The sequence below is a fragment of the Nestor notabilis genome, unplaced genomic scaffold (assembly GCF_000696875.1).
Source record: "Nestor notabilis isolate BGI_N333 unplaced genomic scaffold, ASM69687v1 scaffold14230, whole genome shotgun sequence".
Classification (NCBI taxonomy): domain Eukaryota; kingdom Metazoa; phylum Chordata; class Aves; order Psittaciformes; family Psittacidae; genus Nestor; species Nestor notabilis.
Genome location: NW_009910776.1, coordinates 15,484 through 28,156, shown reverse-complemented (window position 1 = coordinate 28,156; position 12,673 = coordinate 15,484). Strand labels below are relative to the sequence as shown.

At 39.1% G+C, this 12,673-nt stretch overlaps 1 protein-coding gene across 1 annotated transcript; it reads right to left on the bottom strand.

The window, feature by feature from the left end:
- Nucleotides 1-4,055: 4,055 nt before the first annotated feature.
- TSHZ1 (teashirt zinc finger homeobox 1) lies at nucleotides 4,056-10,927 on the bottom strand (the record flags this gene model as incomplete). The annotated part of the gene is made up of 4 exons (XM_010011629.1): nucleotides 4,056-7,425; nucleotides 7,528-7,980; nucleotides 8,974-9,045; nucleotides 10,844-10,927. Coding segments are annotated over 4 exons (3,239 nt in total), but the record flags the coding sequence as incomplete, so codon positions are not given.
- Nucleotides 10,928-12,673: the final 1,746 nt, after the last annotated feature.

Here is a 12,673-nt window from a genome sequence, read left to right as displayed (position 1 = left end):
TCGTATTTTTTACGGGGAAGGGAACAAAGCAGAGGTAACAACTACAGTAGTTAGAATAAAAACATACTAGACATGTTTTGACCATGCTGGCCCTGATTCAGCAGATCACTAGACAGGGCTGAAGTAGAAATGATGTAGAAAAAGGAATCTTCACAACAGAGTAACTGGAGCCCCTCATTCTCAGTGGGAAGATCTATAGCTTTTATTAATCACCACCTATTGGTTGTCTGAAAATAAACAGGTCCATTAGCCATGTATCGAGTTCACAGTTCTTCAGAATCTGCTAAACTATTCCAAGATCAGTTTTGCTATATCACTAGTCAAAAAAACCCAAGCTAATGACGATGCTGGATAAAGAAGCACATTTCATAAATGACACTAACTGCAGGTAATCTGCATCACCTAAACAGTCTTGTAAAATACTGTTTTTTGCAACATAGCCACATTTGGTTATTGATATTGTCACTTGACTATGATACCGCCTTTTACTTAGAATAGCATCTTTCATCCCAAAATGTGGTCACCCCACCTACCTGTAGGATGAAGTCGACTATACACAGTGTTGAAGAGAAACTGTGCAAAGCCATATGAAACATTGAGAAGGAACTCAATTGGAACAGCAGGGAAAACAAAAATCTGGATGAATCTTCTTATCTAGATTAGTATCTATCTGGCCAGTAACTTGGGGTTAGCATTCTATTCTCACACATGGACAGAAAAGGACCCTGCTTTTAAATTTCAATGAACAGATGGTGAAATCCCACTTCCTGCTACTTTCATGCTGGGAGAGTAACTCAATACTGCATCAGCCAGGAGACCGACACCTACAGAGCTGTGAGAACACTCCGCATGGAAACTGGCCTCTCCTTGGAGATCTCCAAACCAGGACCCCTGCCATATTATTTAAAGAATACCATACACTCAAATTTGAGATGGCTTTGGAAACGGGGGACAGCAGCTGATGCAGTGTGCCTTCATTAGTCTAATGCAAGATAATGTGTATATTTTTATGCCTTCATACTTAATTGCAATTGCATTTTAGTGGCCTCTGTGATAAGGACAGATTATGTTTGGTGTAATTATTACCAGTGTAACTACCCAGAGAAAGCCATAACAAAGTTATGTCGCAGAAGACATTAGTGAATATCCCATCAAATGCTATTAAAAAGACAAAAAAAAAGAGTCACTTCATTCAAGACTAATGTCAGCAGTACACAGATCTCTCAAATTTGCAGGTCTGCGTCAGCTTCAAAAGAGCAATATAGAAAAGTGTACAGAAGCAGAAACCAAAACCGTGAAACAGACAAAGCAAGGTCTTTGCCCCTGAGAACAGATACAAGCAAACACATGAACACCAGCAACCTAATGCTGAAAAAAAAAAAAAAAACCAACCCAAAAAAAAAAGCTTTATACATCTCTGGAAAGAATCAGATACAACAGACTTAGAATATGTCACAAAATAGATACACAGGCTTACAGAGAGTACTACGGGGTTTAAGGCTCTTACATCTCTTTTCTTCAAGACCACTCCTGAAAGGCTATGTGGTCTCTTCTGTGTAGCTACTTGCAGAACAGCACAAACTTACTTTTATTGAAATCTTAGGGAAATAGAGAAGAAATAAACCTGCAAACCAATTTTGAGGAAAAGAATAACTATGCTTTGAACTGTGCAATTATTTTGAAGGGATTTTTCTTAATGGAAATTTTTCATAAATATGATATTAAATCCAAAGAATAAAGATCATACTGTTGGTGAGCTGCATTTTGTTAAGCAAGTGAAACACTAGCCTCTTGAATTTTTCATCTACTTCGTATTTCAGTCTTAGAAAGTGTTACATCAGCACAGTCACCAGGTAAAGCTGCTAGTTTATTCTAAATGGACTTCCTTCAGACACTGGCACAGATGATGAGTGATTGTCCAATTCTGAAGCTATCAGAACTGAACGGATTTAGCAATGTCATAAACACCTCTCGAGGGAGTCACCTGGTGTTGAGAACTCACTTTACATGCCGTGTTTCAAGATCAGTTTTAATGGATTTACATTAGATTCAAACCCACTTTAGAGCTATTATTTCTCCCTTTCAACCTTTTCACCCACTACTGCAATGTAGTACAGTATATGCTATAATCACGTTTGCAGGCCCGTAGTAAAGTAAACAAAACTTCAAAGGGTTATTATTTAAAGACTCTGTATTACAGCCGTAGGCCTGACTGTTATTCTTCCTCACCACCCCTTGGGCCCAAAGTACATAATCATCTAGTAATTGAACTGAAATGTCTAAATGGCAGGATCCCCGGAAGGACATAGGTAGTTAGCAGCGAGAGAAGTAAGGGACATTTAAAATAACCCTCACAGCACTTTCCTGCACTACTTAGAAATACTGTGTAAATGTAACTGACCTGGACCTGTGAGGCTCTTGCGGAAAACAGAACAACGCATGAATATTTCTGGGTTTGTAACTGAAGTAAAGATTAAATGTAGAACGGCACTGTACTGGAAAGCAAAGATCTTACCTTTAAATTCCTTTCAGAAGAATTGAGAAGGAGGAACAGAAATATACATACGTACACAGAAGTATATACAACACAATAGTATCACTAATACTATGTGAAGGCAAACCCCTCTAGGTCCTCATATTTAATAGCCCCTCCAAAAACTGTAATGGATAGCAGATCCCAGGCTTTCATACTCTGTAACTGTCAAAGCACTCAGGAGATAGATTAGTGAAGGCTCTGACAGCTCTCTTTTACATTCTAAATGACATCTGCATTCAACAGAACAGAAATAAAGATTAAGGGAAACACCTGATATGATAGCACTCAGCTTACCTCAAAATGCAATATTTAAAAAGTACAGAGAAACACAGGTCTGCCTTCTTGTACTGTAAGTAAAAACTGGTGTCAAAGCCTCAGAGGTCTTCACCGCTGCCAGAAAGGCAAGAACCACAGCATTCAACAGACTGCAGGGGCAGAAGCCACAGCCTCTGACTGTGTAACTGCTGGAATCAAAAGGTGTTTTGCCTGAGAAGGAAGGGAGGAGACGGTCTTTGAACGCACACAGAAAATGGCTACAGGTACAGTCATACAGCATAGGAAAAATAACTTGGCTGAAACCTTTGCAGCCCTTCTTGTACTTCAGTGATGAGCAGAATGCCCGTCGCTAATTGATGGCGCCCCACTGATCCCGTACCTTTCGCAGTACGTACCTACTGCAAATCTCTTTTAAAAGGTTATTAGTATTGCGGCTTCAAATGAAACACGTCAGCATACAGATCACGAGAGATGATTTCAAATAGATTTTTGCTGGTTGATTACATAAATGATGCCTCTTACTGCTGAAATAACACCTCAAAGGCAATATAATGACGACATGACAATGTATGTAAATCAAGAACTGCATGTGGGTTTATTTTACACTTGAGAAAACAGTGGATTTAATTGTGTGAACCAAAATGTACTGTACAATATTAATGATAAAACATCAAAATGTATAATTCATAGTGCATTGCTCGCTTTATTTTTATTTATTTATTTTTTTGTCAGATAGTTCCTTTAAGTACATGCATCTGGAAAGATGCAGGTGCCAGTAAAATTCCTCTATTTATATCAAGCTGCAGGAACTAAATTTTATTCAAAAAGTGTGGTTTTACATTATATACACAGAAATCGAATATAAAATGACAATATAAAAAGTTAAAAGAGAAAGCATACAGCCAGAAGGTACAAAGAAAGTTGAACAGTTTAAAATGGTACGATATGTAACATGTATTTTTTTAAGCTGATGCTGGCAATTTACAAGGAACAGAATCCAACATTTGCCCCATTTTTTTTTGTTTTCATTAACCAATGCAGCACACTATAGAAAGGTCAGCTTGTACCAAAGCTTAACATTTGTAAATAACTATAAACTGCAGTATTTTACAGGAAAAAAAAAAAAAAGAAAGGAAAAAAAAAAAAGAAAGAGCATTTTTACACTTGTTTTAAATAACAGCTTGCATACTTTTTTTTTTTTTTTTGCCAAAAAGTGGCAACTCTCAGCATCCAGAGGGTTTGGGCATAGTGGCAACTTGGTTTGCTTTTTATTTTAGTTATTATTTAACTTATACAGTTGTGGCTTCCTAACCCCTTGGGTACTACACAGCTCTCCTTCTTCCAAGCACTGCATGCACAATTTCTTCACAAATCAGTTCTGCATTAAAAAAAAAAAAAAAAAAAAAAGCAAGCTCATTCATTAAAAAAAAATAAGTTCTGCTTCTGACAAAGCTTTTATTTGAATGAAATGCCTTTAAGCCTTTTGTTTTGTTTTTCCTTATTTACTTATTTAGTCACTGGGAAAGGCACAGAAATGCTATTACAGTTCTCCGAGGGTTAAAACTTGACACTACCAGGTTCTGTGACCTTTATTGTCATGGCAACTTTGTAATTTTAGGATGTCTCTTTATCATTGTTCTTTGTGTCTTTCTTTACGGCTAAATTAATGTCTCTCAATAGTGTCTCCCACTATATTCTACAAAAGATAGCTTAACATCAAGGACAGATGTTGAAAATAAAGGTCAGACTTTGACTCACAAAAAATAAAAACAGAAACAAAAAAATAACCATGCACAGATCAGACAAAGAGCATATAAATATAACTACAAAATAAGTGTAAGAAAAACCAAGGTCCAGATAGGCAGTTCAGCAACAAAAGTAAGACTGATTTCAGAGGCTCAGGTCAGGCCTAGTGCAGTACTATGAAGAAGTTTAGTGCAATGTTCCTGTGGTCACTTGCATACCTGGCTGCTTACCTGGACGCTATTGTTTTTCTAACTCAGTTACATAGATCAGATGGTCCTCTGGGGACTTGCCATGTGTTTTACTAAGGTGCAGTTTGACTGCATGCTTGCTTGCAAAAGTTCGGTTACAGAGCTTACACTGGAATGTGGAGCCTAAGTCCTCCTCGGCAATTCCAAGTGAGCCCAAAGTCTTGTTTGCGAGGACTTTTGAAACATTCTGCTGTTCTTGAATCTGATTAAGTGGCAACTTTGACAGATCCTTCAAACTAAACCCTAGGTGTGTCTCTAAGTGACTTATGTATGTAGAAGCAGTCCTGAACTGAGAGGCACAATCATTGCAAAAGAAAACAGGATGTCCTGTGTCCAAGTTCTTTAAAAATTTAGTTCCACCTGTCCTCCTTAACTGATACTTCACATTGGCCAGCCAGTGGCTAATTGTGGTCATGGAAAGACCAGTAAACTTAGAGATGTGTACCCGCTCTTGTGGACCTAAGTCCGACATAATGTATTTGCCTTCTGCAGTCTCCCTCAAGCTGGAAGCAAACTGGGCTTGAAGGATCAGAAGATGCTGAGGGTTCCAGTTGGACTGTCTGCCCTTCCTCTTGTGTACTGGCGACAGTTCATCCAGAGCTTCCTCAAAACTACTCCCGTCAGCATCAGACTTCTCTGACACGGTAGACGGAGTTGAAGACTTGGGTGTCAAACGCCCTGTGAGGTTCTTCACCATATCAGAAATATCCAGCAGGGCACTCTCCCTCAGCGGGGACGAGGCAGAGTCAGCCACACTGGAAACAAGAGGTTTGTTTTTGGACTTGGTTAGGTCAATAGGTTGATCACTGTTCTCATAGTAATACCGGTCAATAGCATCAGCCTGCTTGACCGGAGTGGCTGGGTAAATGGGTTTGTCCAACATGCTGTTGCTAATTTTGTACAGCATGGCCAAAGGGTCCAGAGAGGGGCTTACTGGCTTAGAAATTTTGCCTAAGTGGGTATTCATAATGGACTGTAAAGCACTCAATGGATTAATGAAGGATGGCTCAGGTGAATGATCTGTGATGATTCCTAAATTGTTACAGCCATTTGCAACCTTTGTTTTAAGTGGCTCTGTACCATTTGGCGTATGTGCTTCTGCTGGCCTGTCCTTTTTGACCTTCTGAACTTCTGCCTCAGAGCTCTTCTTCTGCTGCTGTTTGTTACTTATTTCTTCTGCTTTTGGGAAGTCCTTGTTTTCCTTAGCAGCAGGCGACATGGGTTTGACTGGAGAGCTTTTCTCTTTCTCCAAAGGCTTTTCTTCCTTCTTCACGCTGATTTTACCTGTAACTTTCTCCACTAGTTCTTCCATAGCGGATACGTTGCTCTTGTGAGGTGGGGGTGTGAGATTGCCTGGGGAATGGATGAGCGCGTTGTGTTCTGACGACAGTGATTTTACACTGCTCGCATAAGATGGCTGCATTTGAACGCTCTGCACTGCGGGTTGAAGGGGTTTGACTGTGCCTGGGAGCTGGTAAGCTGCATGAATACTGGGATATCCTCCCCAGGAAGGGGCTCCATTCTGAGCTTTGCTGATAGCTGTTGTCACGGTGTTCTCCAGGGATTTCAATATGTCTATTCCGCCTTTAGGACTATCATCTAGGTCCTCCTCTCTGAGGTACTGATACAAAGTTGTTGGCTCAAATTTCTCTGTAGAGTCCTCGTTCTCCTCTTTAATCTTTTTCTCTGTTTCGCTGACCACCATCTTTTCCTTCTCTAGGTCTTTCTTTTCCTCCGAGTTTGTGGAGCCCGCGGGGGAATCGGGCTGCTTTTTAATGTTGGAGGCTGGTAGCCTCGTGTGGGTGGTGGGTGGAAGAGGTATAGACTGTATCTTCTCTTCCACCACAGGGTCCAATACTAGCTGTTTGCCTTTTTTGGAAGCAGAATTGGTCACCTTCAAGAAATGACCAGTGACCATCATGTGAGCAGTGAGCTGCTGCAAAGTGTCATGGGAACTGCCACACTCCATGCACTTCAGTATCTGGGCTTTCCGTGCCTCGAACTGCCAAGTATAGCTAGCACCATTTTGATAGCCATAGCGGTTGTTTGGAGTCACATAGGGATTGGCAGTTTTCTGATCCTTTGCAGACTCACCCAGTGAAGCTTCTGCAGCGATCCCTGCTGGCTCAGGTGAACAAGGTGAAGCTAAGTCCTGAAGTGCTCGCTTTTTTGTAGAAGGGACCAATTTGGTGATGGCTGGTACTGGCTCCTTCAGAGGCACTTTCTGGTAATGCTTTGTTTTTATCATATGGACGCTGAGGTCTTGCAAAGACTCAAATGAATGCCCGCAGTACATGCACTTCAGCACTTTTTGAGCATCCTCTTTGCCTTCCATTTCCATAAGCGATCGTTTTCTAGGCTTCGACCACCGTTTGGTCTTATCAGCTTCTTTATCTCTGTTGTCATCACGGTAATGTCCAGTTTCATTCATGTGCACTGTTAGCTCCACCAGTGTGTCATAGGCTGCACTGCAGTCTTTGCATCGGAACTTACTAGCACCGGTGAACACAGACCCATAAAGTTTATTGTTTTGCCGGTAAAGCTGTACTGTGCTGAAAAGACTAGGTTCTGGGAGAAGTCCATATGAAGAGGTCTGCTGCAGAGTTTTAGCTAATGCAGCTTGGTGCCAGTCATAACCTGAGCCACCGCTGTTACTGTTACTGGTACTAGTATTACTGGTAGTTGTACTGGTACTAGTGTTGGTACTGGTAGTACTAGTACTCTGGGAATTGGCATTGGTGTCAGTACTGGTGGTGTTTTCATTCTGGCTGATTCCATTGTTGCTGGTGGTTGGATTGGATTTCTTTAAGTCCAAAGCTAAACTGGACCAGCAAGTCTCTGAAAGCAAATTTGCATACACAGCTTTTATTTGTGCCAAGCTGTCCTGTGGATAGGAAACATTGTCTGTGCACTGAGGATCCTCTTTCTCTTCTTTGGAGGAAGTGCTTTTGAAATGGGCCAGCTGATCGCTGTTTTCACTAAACGGCGAACCATAGCCTGCATCCTGATTAGTTGCAGTGCTGACTGGGGAGTTCTGGTAGCTTTGAGCCTCTTTGATCTCCGCTTCTTCATTGCACAAATACTCATTCTCCTGGATGTCCAGAGACAGCCCATCATCTTCCACACTGTCTTCATCTATTTCTGCTGCTTTCAATTCCTCCTCAGGAACATATGCTAAAATACAGGAAGGGAGATGGGGGGAAAAAACAAGACAAAGTTATCGAACACAGATATTTTACATCATTGCTGTCTTCTGTACTAAAAGCAGTAACCACAAACACAAATTTTGAAGATACATCCAGAAACCAAACTCACCATCACTCACATACTCCACATATAAATAATCCACATACTCTGTCCTGGTTATAGTTTGCTATCAGTGCTACCTAAGAATAACTTTGACTTCAGCAGTAAAACATGTGCCAGGATCAGAGTAGAAACCATAATATCAAATCCAAAATCAAACAAAGAGCCTATTAAACCAGTTTTTATCAGCTTAAAAAATGGCCTGGCACTGAGCTGTATTTACTGCACTACGTATGCGCAACACGTTGCAGCTGACCCGTACCCCTCAGAACTAGGTACTCAGAACGACTGGCTTGACCAACTCCATCTTGTCAGTACTGTCTTTTCCGGCAAACTGGCTTTAGCTACAGCTTCAAGGGCCATTTCTGTGTCACTGAGTCTAATGGAGCCATACGGGGCAAGTGTGTCAGGTCAGCTGTTCCAGGATCTTCTGGAGGCTGGTTGTACTGGGTCCATCTGAGAGCAGAGCAGCTTTCATTTTTACAAGGTGAAAAGACAAGCGAGACGATTGTTTTCTGAAATGGCTGGGACATACTTTGCCTCCTGTTGTGATCTGATGTGGGTCCTGCATTTACCAGTTTGAAAACAGCAGTCAGAAACTAAAAGTAAATGCTAGAGACTAATTCTTAAAAGAAACAATCAAAAATAATCAGACCTTCATCCCAGCTTGATTGTTGGTCTACGATAAATGTAAAACTTTGCTATTTTATTGCTGCCTGGTGAAACTATATGATCTTACCAAACTATGGATTTATCTATATCAAACTATTTTTTAAACTAGCAAATGTGATATCCGTGAGCAGATGGCCATTACATCAAAACACATTTACTCCAAGGGTCCAATTCACAGAAGTGGCTTACATGTACCTAAGTGATAAATGTACACTTTCATCACAAAGCAGAAAACATACTTGTACACATTTCCCTCCCATTCTGCAAAAGAAGCTTAAAAAAAATCACAATGATAATGGAATGTGGATAATTTATAAACAAGTCAAGGTGGAAAACACAGATTGTGAATAATTTTCAGTAATCAAATAAAAAAATGCCTCCTTGTCAGGTGAACTGTGCAGCAAGTGATGCCGAAATGTGGCCTATGTCCTTCCATGGTATAATACTGAAAGAAAGCCAGAAAAAGTGGCACTTCTACTCCTATGTGGTACGAAAAAAATACATATTACCATGTTAACAAAGCTGAGGTCCTTTTCAACTGGGAGAAACGTAACTACACATTGAGCTTCTTTTTGTACACAATTGCTAATATATTCTGAAACTTCTTTTTTGAAAAATAAAAAAGAATCTTCCTTCATTGTACTATGAAAACTCTTTGAAACTTTTTTTTTTTTTTAAAGGAACAGTATTACAGCCATTACCACATTCTGTATTCACCTTTGCAATTCAGTCCCAATGCAGCCCTTAACTACTCCAGTGTGATCTTTCAAGATAAAGCAGGAAAGTAGTCAATCTAGTACTGGGGTAGCGCTGAACCTTAAGATGCCCACTGCATCTTTCATCTGTCCTGTACATGTCCAGCCTTTTTAGAAGATAATTTGATCTTTTTGGTTTTAAAGAAAAGTATTAAGCAGGGCCCAGTTCCTTACAGATGCATCTGATTCAGGTGTTTTGTTAAGATATTTAAAAGGACTGGTGAGTACCAAGCACAACAGAAGTCACTACAGAAATTATCCTGGAGCCAAAGGCCAGGAAGATGCCAGAAAAGCACTGTAAAAGCAGAAAAAAAATTGTTCTTAAAAATTCATTTAGTCCATAAAATGAAGACTAAAATACAGGAATACTAAAAGAACTAAGAAGCCAGAGAGCTTCTCAGTCTTGCAGTAATGCTGCTGTTGAAATACTCTGCTGGTATCTGAGCACTGCAGTTCTGAACTCCAGCCATATAAGTAGAATTCACTCCCACAGCTACAGTCTTAGCTGCCCCATTAAAGGCACCTGTTTCCAGTCATTTCTAACAGAAAAAGACATTAGATTTTTAAGTTTCAGAAAAATACAGTTATAGAAGAATATGGTTTCTGATTTTGAAATTACTTTTAAATAAAAATAAAAAATAATAATAAAAAAAGCCTCTTGAGGCCTAAAGTGCATAAAAATGCACAGTTGCCATCTGGCATTTTTATTTCAAAAAAAAGAAAACTTAGTAATGATGAGCAGACAGTCACCAACTAGAAGATGAAAACCGAGGAGGCCCACATTCTGAGCTTTTATGAACTGCTGTCTTCTTACTAACCCCAGTGGAGCTATGCCAATTTTCTCCAATTTTCACATCCCAATATTTTTAATAAATAGATGTAAGAAACTGTTGCAAGATGATGAATGTTGCTATAGTTGATACAGCATTTTGTAAGAATCCATGTGAACTATCTGCTCACATCTCTTTACTTGATTCTAAATTGCATAAATATGTATTTTTATAATTGCTATATATAACCATCTAAATATCTGATTAAGAAGAAACTCTAGTTGAGGCCCTGCCCTAGCTTTTATTTTCCCTTACTTATTTATGATGGCATGTTTTTTTCTATCCTTGTATTTTTGCACTTCACCATAAAAATAAAAGGAGCTAAACCACAGAAGAAACGTTAACTGCATGAAAGGTCGGTGTTAAACTGTCAAAGCAAAGAAACTGAGCGTTAGGGTGAAATATCCATCTTTCACTCCTTTCCTAGTCTTAGGTTCTGCTGAGACTACTACATGATCGAATTCACTCCCTTACCAATATATACTGCAACGTAAGAGTTAAGAATGTACGACTGGCCCAGACTCTGATTTTCTATGATTTCAGAATTGAAGCCAGATTCTAGAAAAAAATAAAAAAAAAGAATTTACATGATGTGCACACCCACATGTCTGTGCAGTTGTTATCTGAAATAACACAAAGAAACAATTCTTCTTAACCAAAAAGAGTAATTTATCCAAAATGTTTAATGTCTATCACTGCAATCATCAAGATTTTATTTAACTCCTTTAGTTACCACAGGATACATACAATACCTTTTCATTCAAGACTACTAATGTTTATAAAATGAATGGCAGCTCACTGAACATATGGTATTTTGCAAGGTCAATGCAATTCTCTAACTGAAAATGTTTCTGTTAGTGCTAATTCAGAAGCATACAAAATGAAGAATGTTGATGTCTAAAAACATGTATGCTTTACTAAAATTCTCATAGAAATCTGACAAATAAGTAAGCTTCAGAATTTTAAACATAGCAAAAATATTCGTATTATAGTTAATTGCAGGGACAAGTAACATTACTCTAAATCAAATAAAAGTGTGAGATGTTCAAATTCTCCCCCTAAATTTTAATAGGTAGATCAACAGACAGATTTCAGACAGCGTATCTTTCTGTGACTCAGAAACTCCCAGCAATCTTCTCCATATATTCCCACATCTACGAAAACATTGCTGGTTTACACGAGTCCTGAAACCAAACAAAAATACCAGAAGCAGATACAAGCAGTGATCCTCTTCACCAAAAGCTATATCCAAAGATGAAGAAATTACAGACCATAATGTCAGCTTTTCTTTTCCTTGTCATTTGTGCATGCACAGACTCAGGCAAATGCACAGTGGAAAAAGGGGAAAAAGCTTAAAATTCAAGAAAACTAAAAATTAGGGGGAGCAGCTTCTATTTCTTTTCTTAAGTCTTGGTATTATTTTTTGCCTATAAAATGTGCCTTCTGGATGCCAATGCTTCCCCATAGATACACTGTCACCTTTGAGCAGTGTTAAAAGCTGTGCATTCTAATCTAAGTGGACATGAGCTGCTATATATTCTACATGTGAGTAGCACAGCACATTGTGTTTGCTTCAGTAAGAATATTTACACTATAAAATACACATCCATTGTTTGAAAAAGCAGACAGAGATCTGAAACGTAAGGATGTAGTTAAAAATATAAATATTCTCACATAAACCCTTCCCGCAACCTCGGACCGTTGCTTTTGAAGGAATCTGTGTCTGCGGAGGTATTCTTTTCCATTCAAAAAGGGATTCAGCATTGAATAGATTATTTTGAAAAGGACAAAAAGTAACGACTGTATTTTTAACAGTCTACAAAATCAAATGTAGTAAACTCTTCAAGACCTGATTTTAAATCCTCCAAATAAATAAATAAATTCAGAAGAAACACCTCAATATTGAAGGCCACAAGTCAGTAAAGCAATTGAATAGTGAAATAATATTCACTGAAATATGTATTTCGTAGTTTCAACCAATAGGGATGGGTTTAAGTTTGAAATTCTTCACTAAATCAGGGCCTGCTCTGGGACTAAACAATAGTGGCACAATGCGAATGTTCACCATTCTTCAACAGATGTATTTCCACAGCTTCTAATATTTACCCAGCCAACAGGAGACAGCAGCTGCAGAAGTTTTCACAGCCCACACTGCCACCTTGCACAAACTGCACTCTAGGCTGGGAATGACTTCCACTGCACTCATGAACACATTTCAATCTTGGGCAAAAAAAATACAGATAGAAAAGACAACCTAAAGACATGCATCTCCCTCATTACAGAAAAATGAGAGGGAGAGGGAAA